This window comes from Patella vulgata, chromosome 5 (genome assembly GCF_932274485.2).
Source record: "Patella vulgata chromosome 5, xgPatVulg1.2, whole genome shotgun sequence".
In the NCBI taxonomy this organism is placed as follows: domain Eukaryota; kingdom Metazoa; phylum Mollusca; class Gastropoda; family Patellidae; genus Patella; species Patella vulgata.
The window spans coordinates 75216196-75235839 of NC_065883.2; the positions used below are offsets into that span (position 1 = coordinate 75216196).

Below are 19644 nucleotides of genomic sequence, written 5' to 3' on the forward strand. Positions count from 1 at the left end.
ACGTAATGTCATTTTAAAATACTGTTCTTGAAAGGTAATTTACAAGGATGGACTGAACACCCGAGTAATTTTAATAAATATGCCGGGTTTATCAAAATATTAAAGTGGATTATGGTCCAATGAAGTTAATAATTCTAGCTGCTCTCACTTGAATAACGACAGTAAATTAATTTCATGTTGTTTTTTTTATTATTTTCAGGTTGTCCTAAAGGTAAGGTTTAGCAGATTATATTTACTTGACAGCGTAAGATACAACATACATACAGATAAAGTTAAAATGAGGGAGAGAGAGAGAGAGAGAGAGAGAGAGATGTTTAATTTGATTTCAATAATTCGCTAGGTTGTAGCGGGTCTTTAGCAGTTGGAGGAAACCGTATTTCCTGGAGGTTGGACAAGCGGGGATTCGAAACCACGCCACTTGACTCAATGACAGACCTTATGATTTCACGCACACGCGCTAAACCACTAGACCACCAAGCCCCCACCTATTCAAGAATACAAATGATTTTATCTCACTTTTTATTTACCTTAATTAGAAACATTTTAAAATCGGATGAGCTACATCCTTTATTGTTTTGTTTTATCTTTCGTTTCAGAAACTAATGGTTCCGGTTCTGTATTTTTATCATTCCATGCCATATTGTTCAACTATTTGATATTTGTCAACTTGTTTGTTTTTTTTAAAATAACATTTTAAGAATTTAGCCAACCGTGTCTGTATGAGGAGGTTTCTACGAAATATGCAATTTAAAATAAATTAAATTACTTTTTGGTTTATAAGGCTGCCACAAGCAGCCATTCTGAGGCGGCATGGCGTTTGTGTCTGGTAGAGATTTTACCCCTGAAAAGACAATTTTTGTGGAGTTAATTAAATAACTCGCTATGTTGTATGTCCCCATTTCGTTTTAAATGTACACGTTTGCGTTAAACTATTGCTGTTCTAAAGCTTGGTCAACACATTCCATTTCACCATAGTATATATCGACTTGTTCGCAAAATATCGCCATGCGCTATGTCGACGTGTGCATTTAAAACGAATTGACGACATACAATAGCGAGTTATACATATTACCAAATTAAAGATACATTATGGGAGATTGTAATAGAGAGTTGGCCATTCTTGCTATAACAGTTCAAAAATATATGATGAAAGAAGAATATATTGGAAATTTCAGTCAAATTACTTTATTCTGAACATAGTTATCACCTTTGTAATTTTTGACTAGAAATAGGAGTCAACTCTATCTTCACCGTCTCCGAGAATGGCCGATCGTTTGATTGACAGGCGTTAACTCCACCTACATAATGGCTGTGGTACCGTTAGCCTATTCGGTTTGAGACGGGGTTGCAATTCAATTCGTATCACATTTATTTTTACTACAAATTAAAAATAAGACCTTTAATATATAGATAAGAAGCGAAAGTTTGAAAGGAATGGACCAAATCAATGAGGCAGCATTGTACATAATTATAGCCGACTTTCTTGTTAGCCTGCGTGTACTCTTGTACTGTACCTGGTAGGCCTAGTACGTGACTCCCGAAGCAGACATAGGAAACATTGATCCAATGGGACTGCCATTCAACTGGGGTGATGTTAGCTGCGATGTTTATCAACTTCCATATTTTTTCTCATTTTAACTACAACTAAACATAATATCAAGTCGGTATATCGAACTTTCAATCAAATTGACTGACATGCGGCCTCGCTCAACAGCGGCCTCGCATCGTACGATCTATCATTTAGCCTCGATCATCACTGCCTTTTATGGAAAATTTCCGGGAGTATGACGTAAACGTAACGGTTAATCTCTGCTTACGACGCCATTTAAAAATTTAATCAATCAATAAAATCCTGTTTAAATCCAAGCCATCCGTGGGTCTACAGAGTTGATTTTGGACTTGTTGTGTAAATAAAGATCTAATTTATAATTTCTATGACATCTGAAGCCTAAATAAAGACTTAAAATATGCTAATTTAGCTCTTGCATAATGCATGTTTAAAATTGTAGTATCTATCGCGCCATTGACCCAGATACGCTTCCATAGTTTAACGTATCTTGTCAACACTTTTAATAGTTAGTATTTTGTTATTCTACTGTTTGTAGTCCTTTGTTCATTTTTAACAATTATAGATATTAACAAATAACAATCCGATACATAAAAACAACTTATTTATTCATTCTTAAAGGGACAATAACACTCTTGCTGGCTTGAAAGCTCCAGAAAATAAATAATATCTCTATCTAAGTACTAGATGTTTAAGTGTCCTACCTGTTGTGTAAATTATCCATTACATCCTATTTTACTTGTCCAGAGGGTTCGAAAATATTTTTAAATCGAAGTTTCATTTGAAAAGGTTTACGTTAGACGTTTCAAACCATTATGTTGAATTTTTCTAAATTTTTAAATAAGGTGTGTTAAGATGAAATTTGTATCATCAATTAATTGAAATATTCTAAAATAGTACAATTTGTTAACCAGAGTAAAGATTGGGACATATTATTCAGTTACAACACGAGTGGTATTGAGCCTTTAAGCAGTTTTTTATTCGCCCACATTATCACATGGACGTGTTATGCAGTCGCCCATGTCCATCGCGATGTCTGTTCACATTTGTTTGTGGACACTCTACAGGTAATAATTTTTTTATCGAATTTGGATGAAGCTTAAAATATCTCGGACACATGTCGGGCCATAAATTCCTTGATTATTGCCCCTGATTGTACGAAAACTTGGACGAACTCCATCGATATTCACTGCTCCACAACATCCCCCTTGCTTCAAACCTTCTGAAAACAATAGCGGCTACAGTTTTTAACAGATGCATTCCAAATTTGGTGTTCCAGAGTTCCCCCCTTTTCTGAAAACATTGTGAACACGATAGAGGATACATCCTTTAACGGACGTTAAACCCCATTCCCCTCTCTCTAATACCAATGCTCCATACCATATTAGGAAATCAATTGGGTTCATCCTATTTCACTCATTAGGATTTACACCAAATTTGAAAACAGATCGCTAAAGCTATAGCATCTTTCGCGTTTAAAACATTTTTGGAAATGAAGGGAATGGGGCTGCGGAACGGAAGGTCGACGACAGCTGAACATCGACAAGGTTCGCCCTCCCTTGCCCCCAATGATTCACTACACGTCGATAGAGTTCATCCTCCCGTGACCCCAAGGCTTCACATTAGATACAAATGAAATATGTTAAAAATTGTAGCACCTATCTCAAGGGGGTTAAAGGTGGTGGTAACATGCTTAAGGGTGAATCTTGCGTTTTAATTGGTCAATTAGACACTGTCTATTGGACTATAACACCCCTCTGTTTTAGTAATTTCTTTTAAAATCCTAAAATAGCATGTTACAATGTCGATAACCACTTCCTGTTTCGCATTTAGAGGGGTGTTATTGTCCACTAGACATGTCCTGAGATTTTACATTAGAACCCGTGACGCTAACGCCTCTTGGGTCCTAATGATATAAGGACATGTCTACTGGACAATATAACACCAATCTAAATGCGAAACAGGAAGTGTTTATCTCCTAAATAACGCAGGGTTCGTCCTCTCGTGACTGATGACATCAAATTTGAAATAACACCGATGGACCGACATGGGTGACGACACAGCGTGGGAGTATAATATAAAAATGATTAACAATAGGGCGCATCAACAAATAATGCATATATATTAATTAATATATAGCCAACAATCGCTCCAATAAAACTACCAATCTGAGTAAAGGCTCCACACAGAATCAAACTTTTCCTTCCACTCAGCCTTAAAACATTTGCCACACCCACTTTAGCATAGGTTAAAACAAATATACACACTACCCATGTTGTTACCTGGAATATAAAACAATATAGATTCATTTAATTTAGGTTCACACTCTCGTACGATGTGTCACTGTCGCGATAGGATTGTCCTTATTGAGTCCACGGCCTGGTACGTGCAGATACCTTCGGATACGTTTCGATACGGAGAAAACGTGGCTAGGTGGGTAAGACGCTGGATCGCTAGCCTGAAGGTCCGGTGTTCGATCCCTGCATTGGCCGAGAAAGTTCATCCAGATTTTCCGGCGTGTCTTCCCCTTGTCAGTGATGCAGGGCGGAGGGCCTGACAAGGACAGCTGTCTAGTCCTTCGGATGAGACGAAAAACCGAGGTCCCGTGTATATATTGGAATGCACGTAAAATATCCCTCATAGCACACTGTATGGCGTATGCTCCGTCTGGGCTAATGAAGACGGGCATACATCAGACAGTGTACTATGAGGTGTTATGGCCTACTCGTATATCGAATTCCAGCTACTAAGGGATCTTTTACGTGCACGCCAATATGTACACGGGACCTCGGTTTTTCGTCCCATCCACCGCTGACAATGGAGAACGACGCTGGAAAATCCCGGTGAACTTTCTCGGCCAACACCGGGATCGAAAGGTTAGCGAGCCAACGTTTTACTCACTGAGTAGGGTCGCCTGTCCAACCTCGTGGGTTTTCTCCGGGTCCTCCGGTTTCCTCCCACTGCTAAAGACCCCTACGCGCAAGCGAATTATTGAAATAAAATTGAACCATGTGTTAGTCCCGAAATGACCTAGTTTGTGTCGAGTGGACGTCAAACCCAATCTCTCTCTCTCTCTCTCTCTCTCTCTCTCTCGCTCTTACTCACTGAGCCACCGCGATTCTCTTCATAAATAGACCATACATGCCAGTAACAATGTAGACAGTAATATAACATTGTGTATATCTATATGTGTTTTTTCTAGTTGTGCACTAACGTACAATCAAAAACATGTCATTATTTATGAAATAAACCGTATATTAATAGTATCTGTATTATAAACATGTCAGGTAATATAGGGTAAGCAAATAGATAGATAATTTTGAAATTATATACATCATCGTATCCTCGTATAATCCTGGGGGGGGGGGGCGAATGGTTAGCACATGCGCTCTGTATCATAAGGTCTGTCATTGAGTCAACTGGCGTGACAAAGAGTATGGTCGCCTGTCCAACCTCGTGGGTTTTCTCCCCTTGCTCCGTTTTCCTCCCACTGCTAAAGACCCCTACGCGCAAGCGAATTATTTAAACACAATTTTAAAAAAGTTAGTCACGAAATGACCTAGTTTTTGTCGAGTGGACGTTAAACCCAATTTTTATCTCCCGTATAATCCTGAGCACGGGTCTTAATATCCTTATATAGTCAGTCATACGGGGTGATTTAACTTTTGTGAGTAAAGGCGATGACAAAGTCTGGTTCGTGTATTTGGTAAAATTACTGTCGCTTCCTTAAATTTAAAGGGACAATAACACTCTTGCTGGCTTGACAGCTCCAGAAAATAAATAATAGCCTTATTCTAAGTACTAGATGTTTAAGTGTCCTACCTGTTGTGTAAATTATCCATTACATCCTATTTTACTTGTCCAGAGGGTTCGAAAATATTTTTAAATCCAAGTCACATTTGAAAAGGTTTACGTTAGGCTTTTCAAATCATTTAGTTGAATTTTTCTAATTTTTTAAATTAGGTTTGTTAAGATGAAATTTGTATCACCAATTAATTGGAATATTGTATAATAGTAAAATTTGTTGACCAGAATAAAGATTGGGACATATTATTCAGTTACAACAAGAGTGGTATTGAGCCTTTAAAACAACATGGCGCTAGGCCAACAGTAGCGGAGGCGGCAGAGGCGCCAGTCTCCGACCCGAAAAAAATGTGAAAATCTCCAAAAATAAAATTAAGAGAAAACACGAAATCCGGGGAGAATATCTGATATGAACCCCCAAAGACAGGACCCCCGAGTTCAGTGGAGATGCCCCCCATTACAGGAAGGGCACTCGAATCGAAGAAAAGGGTACCCTTGACTTGATGACAAGGGCATTTGTGTTTGTGTCTCGTAGTTAGGCATATGAGAGAAGCCACGCGTGATCCATCATTCATTAGTGCACACAGGCCAAAGTTATTATCGTTTTTCAATGCACCGTGCGCTGAATTCGATGTCTGTACACTGCTAACAGCAGCTAAATTGCTAATATTTGGGACCTAGAAATTGACACAAGTGAGTCGCAACGTATATAATAATGTAATGTGAATGTACATAACTGATTTACATTTAATCGTTTCCGTTTTCACTATAATTTCTAATCAGTTATGTCTCAAACAAAGGGCAATCTCTAGCGCCTGGTTATTCCAGTCTACACCGGTAGTATTTATTGCGCATGCTCCCCAGATAAGAGTATAGCGTCACCGTTTGACATGACTTGTCGAATATGTCTTGCCTCGTTCTTCGAGTCCCTTGTTACAAATGGCGCTGAAACGCATTCTGGTGCATGATTCGTGTATCAATGGTAAAATGTTTATTTTGTCTTAAATATTGGATATCAGAAGCCCATCTTTTCCCGGTAAGATCACAGCATCAATGTTGATTTAAATTGATCAATAATTTGTGTTCTCAATGTCGAAGACTGTTGATGATATTGAGTTAGAGATTTAGCTACTTTAAGTTCGATGCACTAGCTAGTGATTACAACGGTTAGTGACACTTCTAACAAGATCCCCAATATAATTACAATAGTACCGGGAATCCTCGTATTTAAGCCCTGCCGTTCGAATATAATTACAATGGTAAGTGACACTTCTAACAGGATCCTAAAATAATTACAATGGTTAATGACACTGCTAACAAGGTCCCAATATAATTACAATAGTAAGTGGCACTGCTAACAAGATCCCAATATAATTACAATAGTAAGTGGTACTTCTAAAAGATCCCAATATAATTACAATGGTATGTGGCACTTCTAAAAGATCCCAATATAATTACAATGGTATGTGGCACTTCTAAAAGATCCCAATATAATTACAATGGTATGTGGCACTTCTAGCAAGATCACTATATAATTACAATGGTAAGAAAGAGAAATGGGGTTTAACGTCCACTCGACCCAAACCAGGTCATTGCGGGACTAACATATGGTCCAATTTTAATTCAAAAATTCGCTTGCAGGTAGGAGGAAACTGGAGGACCCGGAGAAAACCCACCAGGTTGAACAGGCAATCCTACACCTTGTCGTGTATAACCTTAGAATCGAAACCACGCCAGTTTACTCAATGACAGACCTCGTGATAAATCCCGCACGCGGCAACCACCCCCCCCCCCCCCCAATCCCGCGATAAAATAGAGACTTTTGGCAAGCGGATTTTTCCCATCCGTATCCCGTATCCGTATCGTATGCGTGATACGTTGCGTCAATGTAGTTTTAGAGTTTTGGCAGATTTTAGCAATTTTTGGTTTCTTTAATGTATCATTTCAGAAAGTTTAGCCCGCAGACAGGCGGGAAAAATATGAAAATTCCGAGAAAAACCCATCAAAAATAATGATTAAATTCCAGTCGTTATCACTGTTAAAATCACATCAAATATACACCTTCGTGTTCAAGATACACATAGATTCATAAAAACGCTATGATGCAACATTTCAGCGTCTAAAAGTAGCAAAAAGACGGTAACAAGACGACAGTGTTATACGGACCATTTCCGTATGAAAGCCGTTCCATACGTGCCGCCGTATCCGTGTGCCGTATCACGTTTGAGAAATACACAGACATTGATGACGTCACACGCAAAATCCATACGGATACGCGATACGGACCAGGAAATTACGCTTGCCAAAAGTCTCTATTGTCGGGTAATTGTACACGCATAAATATACCGGTATCCTACACATCTTAATGGAGACAATAGAAGAAAAGAAACTTACCATTATTGGTCCTCCAGATGCATGACCTACTAGAGGTGGAGCAGGACTCATTGCTGCTGCTATAATAATATACGATCCCAGTGCAGTACCAATACAGGTGATGACAGCGATCCCTTCTGTAGAATAAATGGTATAAAACATGGCGGCGAAACATGCCAAAGGGTTTGCAATGTTTGTCAAAGTCACTGTTAAATGATAGACCTCAATGTCGTATGGCAGGCAGGAATAAGTCTGGATTGCTAACAGGAAGCTTGAAGTAAAGAAATTTATCCAGGCAACTGTAAAGAGTAAAATGATAATGGTGGTCGTAGTAGGTTTGGCCTTGGTAGGTTTTCGCTCTATATCGATTTCCTCTTTGACGCTGTTGTGTTTATTCTCGCCGTTTTGTGTCTCATATTTTGTGATGGTGATGACTTCAACAGGATTCTCCATATATTTGTCCATGGAGGTGAAATTTTTAGTATATTCACTTTTGAGGGAAGGGTGAAATTTTAACACAAGAAATGCTGTCAATGACAGAAGCATCATTGCTGATAAAATAAAGAAGAAAACTTGAACAGAAAATTTGGGTTCTTCATACATAGGATAAGTAAAATAACTGGTGTCATTAAACCACGTGTTGTTAATGATCGTGGCATTGATGTTGGATCCATTAATACAATTAATCTGACCAGCTCCTTGTGCTAATGCTGTTAAACTCGGGATCATTCCGCTTAATCCTTCGCCAATAAAATACGTCGACATATATTGAGCTTTTAATGAGGACATGAAAGCCAGAAATGCCAAGGATGATGTACAATCGACGGTAGCAAGGAAGAAGTTAAGAGTGAGCAATGCCGTGCTATGATATTTTCCGGCTATAATAGTTGTCTCTTGCCAGAACATGGCTAATAAGAGGCATGCCACGAGTCCTACACTTATTACCAAGATACTTGTTCCCACTTCCAGTCTTTTTTCCTTGTACATGTAACTTAGAATAACAAACAACAAAGGCCCAATGTTCGCGACTTGTATAATAACTATCATATAAGATGGCAAACTCCAAGCTTCCGGTAGTTTCGTCACCATTAATGGTAGCTCCACCCACAATCCGTTTATATCGATCCATGAAGATATTCCAAATAAACAAACTAATATATGAACAGCCAGTCTTGAATCACGAAAGAGATTTCGGGGATGCATTGTTGATCGTGTCTAAATGTAGTCTTGTCTTTGTGTTAAACTCCTACTTGATTGTGTCTATATGTAGTTTTTTCTTTGTGTTAATCTTCTACTTGTATCAGGACTGGAATCAGCATTAGAATATCTATCGTCGTGTTTGACCTGAAATAAAATTAATTAATGAAATTGGGAATATTATGAATTCAATGTTCATTATTATAAAATATTTGCCAAGTGTTGTTTTCTGGGGGTAGTAGCTTATTCCAACACTAACGACGATAACTCGAAATAAATGATCAAAATTGTACTTTTAGCCACAGATCACTAATTATTTCCCCATTGACTTTAATGTTATTTCTCGTCTCTTAGACCGGCTCTAACTTTTTCAAAATTTTTCGTTGGGTAGAACGCTTTCTGCCACAGATGGAGCAACATGTGGCAAACTTTTGCCCAAAAGCATGTATGAGGTTCACCATGAAAAACTTGAGATACACAAGCTGGAAGTAGAGACAAGTAAAGATGAAATTTCCGGCCCTACATTTCAACGTAACCAACCTCACAACTCTTGTATCGTTCCGCCTCAAAATCATGAATATTCACCAAAACCTGGCAGAAAATGTATTTTCAAACCCTTTTTTGGTGATCTGTGTCCTTTTAATAAACGAGTGTCCAAAACTGGCTAACGATCACGATAACGAGACAAATATCGCTAGAATATAGAACATATATACAAGCTTAGGATTAAAATAATTATATAATAATATTTGACCAGAAATGCTAAATTGCACATCAGAAACAGATGTTTAAATACAGCAGAAGATATGGACATAGCAAGAACGCGTGTTAACTATAATTACGTAATATATATCGTTAAATTAAGCATAAACCCAAACAGTTAAAATATTTGAAAGATTAATGAGATATATGTCAATTCAGATATTTGTCAATTGCTATTTTGACTAATATTAAATAGTAATCAATTATATACAAAGATACACTATAACATATATTTTTCACACTTCGAATGAATCAATGAATAAAATGGGGTCTAACTAACGTCTTACTTGTCTGCTCCAGTCTGGCTAATGAAGATGATTGTCCCCGGATAGAGCTGAACTGGTCCCCGGACAGCTACTGAATTCCAACTTTCAAGGTTCGTCATTACGTGCATGTCAAGGTGTTCTAGGGACCTAATTATTTGCGTCACATCCGAACGATCTGCAGTTATTCCCTGTAAAAACCTTCGCCCTGCTTCACCAAGTATGTACTTTGTAGCCTACTTTGAGGTTTGTATTTCGTTTGTCCCTCTAGAACATTTACTGACCGCAGCAGGACGAATAACGTACTGACCATACCATGCATGACTACACAAGTATATATGCTAAGTATACAATGTTAAGGGTAATCATACGTCCATACGTCTTACGCATATGGCGTGAATGACCGTTAACGCAGAGAGAGAAAGAGAACATAAAATTATATACTTTTACTTGAGATATGCTACTAATCATTCAGTTACACAAAAGACAAGGTGTTACAACAAGTTAACACGGATATGTTTGCAGTGATACCTATAAACATCACACACAAGGACACGGTGTACCACTTAAACTGCAAGTACGTGACGTGATGTTATATATGTCAATACTGTCTACAGATTCTATAACGATTTATTCGCTCAACGGCGCAGTTACAAATTTGTGATAAGAGCGAGAGAGAGAGAGAGAGGGAGAGAGAGAGAGAGAGAGAGAGAGAGAGAGGGGTTTAACGTCCACTCAGCACAAACTAGATCAATTCGGGACTAACATATGGTTCAACATATAATTCGCTTGCGCGTTGGGGTCTTTAACAGTGGGAGGAAACCGGAGAACCCGGAGAAAACCCACGAGGTTGGACAGGACTGACATATGGTTCAATTTTATTTCATTAATTCGGTTGCGCGTAGGGGTCTTTAGCAGAGGGAGGAAACCGGAGGATCCGGAGAAAACCCACGGGGTTTAACAGGCGACCCCAATCCTTGTCACGTACAAACGGGGAATCGAAACCACACCACTTGACTCAATGAAAATTTCTGATAAACGGGGCCCAGTATCGGTTCTGTCAGGCGAATTCATTTGGTCGAGAGGATGGGGTGGGAGGGGGGGGTTAAATAACGAATGAATGAAATGTGGTTTTATGGCACGTAAGCTTCAACCGGATTATATTGCGTCAAACGTAGGGTGATGTACGGGACAAGTTAAAGATACTTTATGTAAGATTTAGATAAAGAACTAGCCATTCTTGCTATAATAGTTCGAAAGTAGATGATGTAAAATGAATAATTTGAAAATTTCATTCAAATTACTCTATTGCAAGCGAAGATATTAGCCTTTGAAGGTTTGACAGACGTGTGCAATAATTTCAACCACCGTACTGGTTGATCGAAGGTAAGTCTCGGTCCTCCATATTTGATTAAATCAAAGTATCGCTGAACCATTCTAATCTATTTAATATCGGAGAAATCAAATGCCATCGAGAGTTGGTTAAGGCCTGGATCAGTTAATTAATGTCTAATTAATACTTTAGAAAACATTTCAGTCCTAAAGAAAGACCTGCAATAGGCAGATTTAGATCTTGCATAATGCATGTTTAAAATATATAACAATAAATCATATAATCGAAAAAAATTCAGAGACGTTATATATATAAAAAGAAAAAGAATTATCCATATAAATGTTTTAAATATTAAATTGAAATGACAGAGTGAATTATGAGACACGTTAAATTATACAACAATAAATTATATGCATATAAAATTTTAAAATATAAAAATGAAATGATAGATTTATATACAATTAAAATTTATGATACAAACCTGTCTCTTTTTAAAAAAATCTATTTTCTTACAATATAGACCTGGTGGGGCAAATAAATTCTGTAATGACTGGCAACGATACTATTTTTGACCTTGTAGATTAAATAAAATAGCGAGGTTATACGGTGTTATTACAGTGTGTTAACCTGACAGAATTCCTCGTTTAGCCAATTAACTTAAAGTTAAATTCCTAGTTAAATCAGTTAACTCAAATTAACTTAAAGTCAAATTCCCAGTTTAGTCAATTAACTTAAATTAACTAAAAGTCAAGTTCCTAGTTTAGCCAATTACCTCATATTAACTAAAAGTCAAATTCCTAGTTTAGCCAATTAACTCATATTAACTAAAAGTCAAATTCCGAGTTTAGCCAATTAACGACAAGTAAAATCAGTTTAATCTTAATCCTTAATACCATGAATTAAAATTAAATTGAATTTAAAAAATAGCAAGTTAAATTAGCATGGACAAAATTATTTTAATTTCACTAAATATGACGCTTTATCTATGTATCCCATGTAAGAATTTCTAGTCCATGTGTTGTCTCTTTAATCTGTGTTGGATATTGGATTACTTGTGTCGTTTCTTGGGTGGTTCGCCTGTCCAACCTCGTGTGTTTTCTACGGGTCCCCCGGTGTCCCCCACTGCTAAAAGCCCCCTACACGCAAGCGAAATATTGAAATAAAATTGAACCATAAGTTAGTCCCGAAATGAGCTAGTTTGGACAGGCGACCCTACTCCTTGTCATGTACACGCGGTGAATCGAGACCACGCCACTTGACTCAAAAACATACCTTCTGATCTAACTCGGGGGGTTGGATGGCTGAATGGTTAGCACGTGCGCGCTGTATCATAAAGTCTGTCATTGAGTCAACTGGCGTGGTTTCGATTCCCCGGTTGTACGTGACAAGTAGTAGGGTCGCCTGTCCAACCTCGTGGGTTTTCTCCGGGTCCTCCGGTTTTCTCCCGGAGGAAGCGAATTGTGGAAATAAAAATTTAACCATGTGTTATTCCCGAAATGACCTAGTTTGTGTCGAGTGGACGTTAAACCCCATATCTCTCTCTCTCTCTCTCTCTCCCTCTCTGATCTAACTCGCAAGCGTTAACCATTCGGCCACGCCTAGAAGAGATTTATTCTCCACGTAGAAAAAATAGTTATCTGTGTGCAGAATGCGCGGTCTATTTAAAGATACATTATTGGAGATTAGATAAAAAGCTGGCAGCTCTCACTATAATAGTTAAAAACTAGATAATGTAAAGGGAATATGCTGAAAATTTCAGTCCAATTGATCCACTTTGAACCGAGATATTAGCGTTTGAATTTTAGGCCTAGCCTCGTTTATCATTACTAAAGTCGGTGCGATAAAAAACATATTCTCGATTATCCATTTTTGGATTAAATCATCAATGATCGTTGAGCAGCAGATCGGATTCTAATACAGTAAATATCGCAGGCTAGCCATGACATCGAGAGTTGAATATGGTCTGGATAAGTTAATTAATGTCTAATTGATCAGTTAATTAATGTATAATTGATAGTTTATGTAACATTTCAGGCCTAACTAAAGGCCTACAATAGGCAGATTTAGCTCTTGAATAATGTATGTTTAAAGTTGTATTATATGTACTTTGTAGTGGTCCAATACATTATAATCTATGACCTGGTCTGTGTTGTTTGGCAAAGTAAATATTAACAGATTGTATACGTGATCAACACATATTTATAAAATGTATATTTTTTGTAACGTCCATAAACTAGCCCAATATATTAAAGGTGTGTTAATTCAAACTTCAATGCTCCGGCGTGGTTCTCCCTTGTCAGTGATGCAGGGCGGAGGGCCTGACAAGGACAGCTGTCTAGTCGTTCGGATGGGACGAAAAACCGAGGTCCCGTGTACACATTGGCGTGCACGTAAAAGATCCCTAGACAGTTGGAATTCGATATAAGAGTAGGCCATAGTGCCGCTGTCCGGGCAAAATTTCCCTCATAGCACACTGTATGGCGTATGCCCGTCTTCATTAGCCCAGTTCGGAGCAGAACAGTAGGACGTTAAACCCCATTTCATTTCATTTCATTTCATTTTAAACTTCAATGCACTAACAAAACAAGGAAAAACAAACAGTAAATTATTGTATCAGCAGTGCCTCTCATAGACTTTTCTTTTCTTAATTTTTACCTCTCTTCCATTGCCGAGAAATAGCCCTTTTTGGGCACCAAATACTGGGAAAATTTGGGCACAAAATTGTACTTTGTAAAAGTTGTATCAAAAAAATATTGTGTTCTTGAATGTGTCCAATTTAACAGCGAATTTATTATTATTATGTAACATACTAAGAACCTAACTACATTTTTTGGGCACCATCCACCACCGCCCCCCCCCCCCCCCACGGGGAAATTTTTCACTGGGGGGGGGGGGCGGTGGTGGTATATACGTCAGACGGGTGAGGGGGTGGTCGGGGGAATGCTCGAATGGTTAGCACGTACCATAAGGTATGTCATTGAGTCAACTAGCGTGGTTTCAATTCCCGGGTTGTACGTGACACGGAGAAGGATCGCCTGTCTAACCTCGTGGGGTTTTTCCGCGTCCTCCGGTTTCCTCCCACTGCTAAAGACCCCTATTGAAATAAAACTGAACCATATGTTAGTCTAGTCCCGAAATGACCTAGTTTGTGTCTAGTGGACGCTTAAAGGCTCAATACCACTCTTGTTGAATAATATGTCCCAATCTTTATTCTGGTCAACAAATTGTACTAATTTAAAAAATTGGAAAACTTCAACTAAATGATTTGAAAAGCCTAACGTAAACCTTTTCAAATGTGACTTGGGTTTAAAAATATTTTCGAACCCTCTGGACAAGTAAAATAGGATGTAATGGATAATTTACACAACAGGTAGGACACCTAAACATCTAGTACTTAGAATAAGGCTATTATTTATTTTCTGGAGCTGTCAAGCCAGCAAGAGTGTTATTGTCCCTTTAAGACCTATGGACGTATGATTACTTATGGTGGGTAAGTTATTCATGCTAGTGAGGTCAGTAAATGTGATAGGGGGACATAAGAAATAGAAACTGTCCGTATAACACGAACAAAACATTCTGATATACCACAATAAAATACACAGTTAGCTACTAAATATATAAATAAATAACCACCATATACAGTACCCGTAATAAATTAAATTACAACAAGTCTACTCCCCGTACCTAATTAACAGGTAAATCTACAGTAAGGTAAATAACCACTATATACAGTACCTGTAATAAATTATATTACCATTGAGAATCTCGACCAACAAGTGTGCTTCTCATATGAAAGTCATACATCAACACCGGTTTCAGGTATACGATGTTCACATTGAACAGGTAAATAATCTACTGTAAGGTAAATAGCCACAGAATACAGTACCTGTAATAAATCAAATTACCATTGATAATCTCGGCCAACCCGTCAGGTACGACAACATGGGTTTCAGACAAGCAAATGAATATTTGGTATACTATGCTCACATGTACCTAATGAACGGGTGAATAACCCCGGACTTACCCTGTATATTATTAATGTCATAGGTTGTTTGTAATTTCAACAACTACTCGACACTGTAAACATATATGCATGTTTTCTAAATTATAAAAGGCCATAGCTTGGGAGGCACGGTGGCTAAGTGAGTAAGACGCTGACTCGCTAGCCTAGAAATGAAATGAAATGAAATGGGGTTTAACGTCCTACTGTTCTGCTCCTAACCCGGGCTAATAAAAACGGGCATACGCCATACAGTGTGCTATGAGGGAAATTTTGCCCGGGCAGCGGCGCTATGGCCTACTCTTATATCGAATTCCAACTGCCAAGGCATCTTTTACGTGCACGCCAATGTGTACACGGGACCTTGGGTTTTCGTCCCATCCGAACGACTAGACAGCTGTCCTTGTCAGGCCCTCCATCCTGCATCACTGACAAGGGGAAACCACGCCGGAAAATCTGAATGAACTTTCTCGGCCAATGCAGGGATCGAACACCCGACCTCCAGGCTAGCGAGCCAGCGTCTTACCCACTTAGCCACGTGATCCCCCTGGTACCCTAAAGATCGCGGGTTCGATCCCAGTGTTGGCCGAGAAAGTTCATCATCGGGATTTTCCGACGTGGTTTACCTTTGTCAGTGGCTTGGGCTTGACAAGTACAACTGTCTAGTCGTTCGGATGGGACAAAAAAAGAGTTCTCGTGTACATATTGGCGTGTACGTAAACGATCCATTGGCAGTTGGAATTCGATATAAGAGTAGGCCACAGCGCCGCTGTCACGGCAAAATTTCACTCATAGCACACTGTATGGCGTATGCCCGTCTTCATAAGCCCAGTCGAAGTAGAACAGTAGGACGTTAAACCCCCATTTCATTTCATTTCATTATAAAAGTACACACACTAGTTCAAGGTTTGTTTACCTTTTTTATACGTCATCTCTCTCAGGCGTGCATCCGGTTTCATCCCACTGTTAAAGATCCCCTACGCGCAAGCGAATTATTGAAATAAAACTAAACCATATGTTAGTCCCGAAATGACCTAGCTTGTGTCGAGTGGACGTTGACCTCTCTCTCTCTCTCACTCTCTCTCTCTCTCTCTCACTCTCTCTCTCTCTCTCTCTTGCCCCCCCCCCCCGAAATAATTTTCGACCATAAAAAAAATAGATATATATTGATACATTGTCCGTCAGTATTACAGCACCCCCTGAGAACACTTCCCGCCCCCCCCCCTCGTTGCTCTGAGCTAGTTACGGCCCTGATTCAGTCGTTTTAGATAGCAATAAATAAAATCAAAAATATCTGTGTATATGTTCACCGATCACGCTTCTTCGCCACGATCCACCGGGTGGTACTTTTTACCGCCGACCACCGCCGACTACCGCCGACCAATACTTTTACCGCCGACCGTCGTGAAATTACCGCCGACCAAATACTTTTTACCGCCGACCGTAATATAATTACCGCCGACCAAATGCTTAATGATTCCTTGTTACCGCCGACTATATAAAATTAATTAAATTATTAGTGACAAATAAATAGATTTGGTTAAATACACAGAGTTTGATAAAAAAAATATAGATTTTATTATATATAAATATGGTCGACAACCCTAACCCTCGCACTAATAGAAGATAGGCCTAAAATGTTATTTATTTATAACCAGTAGCTGAAACAATCTTGATATTTTTTTTATTTGCCCTTCAATATCTAAATTGTAGTTTGTCCTTCCATATTCTTTAAAATATATATGAATGTTTTTCGACAGTAAAGTTGTACGTGATTACACCTCAAATAAAAAATAACATTCTTGTATTCTTTTTTATAAAAAAAAAAACAACCGTAAAATAGTCGGCGGGAACAAGGAATCATTAAGCATTTGGTCGGCGGTAACAAGTATTTGGTCGGCGGTAATTATATTACGGTCGAAAGTCATTACAATGCGGTCGGCGGTAAAAAGTATTTGGTCGGCGGTAATTACACGACGGTCGGCGGTAAAAAGCATTTGGTCGGCGGTAGTCGGCGGTGGTCGGCGGTAAAAAGTACCACCGCGATCCACCTCTACATAATTATTATGTCGTATCAAATTAACCAGCATGACCCCGTGATTGTTTAAGGCCATGAGAAAGTTCATCTGGATTTTCCTTCATGCCCCCCCCCCCCCCCATCTTGTCGGATGGGACGAAAAATCGAGGTCGAGCGTGCACACTGCATGACGTATGCCCGTCATCATTAACCCAGTCGGAGCAGAACAGTAGGATGTTCAGCCCCATTTCATTTCCTATAAAACTATGCATTGACCACCATTTCCTATAAAACTATACATTAGCCAACATTTGAGGTCCCTACTTTTGTCAGCATGTGTAATTTAACTAATTTGGTGGGGTTTTTTTAAAGTTGATGTGAAGCATTTGGACAATGAGTGGATGAACCCTATTGATTTTCCCCGTTCCCTGTCCATCTCTTGCAAAATGTAGGCGTGTCCTGCATTGCAACCGCTTGAAATTGTTTTCATGATTAACGGAAAGCATTGAGGTCATGCGAGAATGAACGATGTCGAGTTAAAGCTTTCTGTGACTTTCCATTCCGGAGTTACCCCCCTTTATCAAACCCCTTGTGAACACGGTATACTGTTTTTAACAGTATTTTTTTTTCAAATTTGTATCAAATATTCGAGCCATGATAAACTCTATCGATATTAAACGTTCAGCCACTATCCGTTCCAGAGTTATGCCCCATTTTTCGAAAAGCTTTATGAGCGCGATAAAGGCTATATCTTTTTCACATTTGGCTTGAAACATTGGGATCATCGATATTCATATCCCGCAGCTGTCCTGAGTTACCCATTTTGCAGAAAACCTTGTGAACTCCATCGAGGTTATTTATTTTAACTGATTTATTGTTCATCCCTGCGTATGCCGGGGTAGTTCATTGTGGTTTTTCCCCATGTAAGGGCAATCTGATTCACAGAGTACGAAAGAGTTCTAATATCTCTGTAAAATACCTTCAACACGTGACGTCTCATCACGCGGCGTCTATCATTGGCGCCTGCATTGTTTACATAAGACGTTACTGGTTCGGGCAAAATAGTGTCTTTTACTTATTTAAATACCCATTTACACTAAATAGGAAATAATTTTTACCTACAAATACCTCAAACGTCTTTATTTATTTTTCTAATACACATAAAAAATGTTTTAGAATTTAATTTGCCGAAGGAAGAAAATTAATAATTGTAGCTCATTAAGTCGCATCGATGTCATCCTTATCAGTGATTGTAGCGGTTTAGCGAATATTCACTGCTGATCAGTGTGATGTTAGTGGTCTAGGATGGAGGGCCTGGCAAAGAACAACGTATAGTGGTTCGGGTGGAATCAAATATATAGAGCTGACCCTACATGGACCAGTTGACATTCACTCACTTGTTAATTAGCGTTCGCCCTGTTAACACCTGCTGCTCCAGTGATCCAGTGTTCCAGTTTTTCCAGTCTTCCAGTTACCCATTCACCATGGACCCGATAGTAAAAACCTACCAAGTGCCAGAAGAAGAGACAAGCCGCATATCATACCACGTGGCGGTCAGCAGCACGGAGAGATTAACCGACAGGGGAATCTTGAAGTGCCTGATCGACCTACTCGGCAAGTGGGAAGATATATTAACAATCTACCTAAAAGAAGACGAGTGGCACGTTCATGTAAGAGCGAAAGAAGTAAAAAGTAAACTCCTCGATAAAGGGAAACACACGCACATGGGGATAACATATCAGTTCCACAAACGTTTTACCAAAGTAGTCACCCTTACAGTCTACGACTTCCCTGTATCATACTCCGATGATTACTTCCTAGAAATTATGGGTGACATCGGACATGTGAGAACCTTCCAAGACCAACAACTCCCGGGCACCCATGTCTACAAAAGAATAAGAGAAGTGGAAATAGAGATCCAGAACAAGAAATTCAAAGATATACCCCAAGTAATAATATTAAAAGCACATTACGGAGATGCCAAAGTACGAGTAGTAACACCAGGCCAACCTTCTCCATGCTTCAGATGCGAGAAGTTTGGCCATTCACGAAGAGAATGCCCTCTCCGGGCCCCTGAAAAAGACAAGAAAAAGAAGACAGCTCCAATAATCCCAACAGTCCCACCAACCACAGTAAAGAGAGTACAAAACAGCAAGCCAACAGTTCCAGAAAATAAACCACCAGTAACCCAGTCTCCACCAGTCGAACCAAAAGCTCCAAAAAGAAGAAGAGGATGGAGGCAGATCAACATCAGAACAATCAGACTTTGAATTTACTAAACCAAGACCCCCTCCATTAAAGATAAACGAAAGTAATTTTGAAATACAA

The 19644-nt window shown here is 39.0% G+C and overlaps 1 protein-coding gene across 7 annotated transcripts; it reads right to left on the minus strand.

Moving 5' to 3' along the window:
- Window positions 1-1169: 1169 nt before the first annotated feature.
- LOC126822376 (solute carrier family 52, riboflavin transporter, member 3-B) lies at window positions 1170-15295 on the minus strand. Of its 7 annotated transcripts, none has more exons than XM_056101318.1 (4): window positions 15186-15247; window positions 9482-9635; window positions 7766-9088; window positions 1170-3849 (listed from the first exon to the last, which is right to left on the minus strand). In XM_056101318.1, exons 3-4 carry the CDS (start codon window positions 8945-8947, stop codon window positions 3655-3657), a joined length of 1377 nt encoding a protein of 458 aa, XP_055957293.1. In that variant the 5' UTR covers window positions 8948-9088; window positions 9482-9635; window positions 15186-15247; the 3' UTR covers window positions 1170-3654. The 7 variants fall into 7 exon arrangements, with proteins under 7 accessions (XP_055957293.1, XP_050407207.1, XP_050407211.1 ...); XM_050551250.2 differs by lacking the exon at window positions 15186-15247 and adding an exon at window positions 9991-10375; XM_050551254.2 differs by lacking the exon at window positions 9482-9635 and having other exon boundaries at window positions 15205-15295.
- Window positions 15296-19644: the final 4349 nt, after the last annotated feature.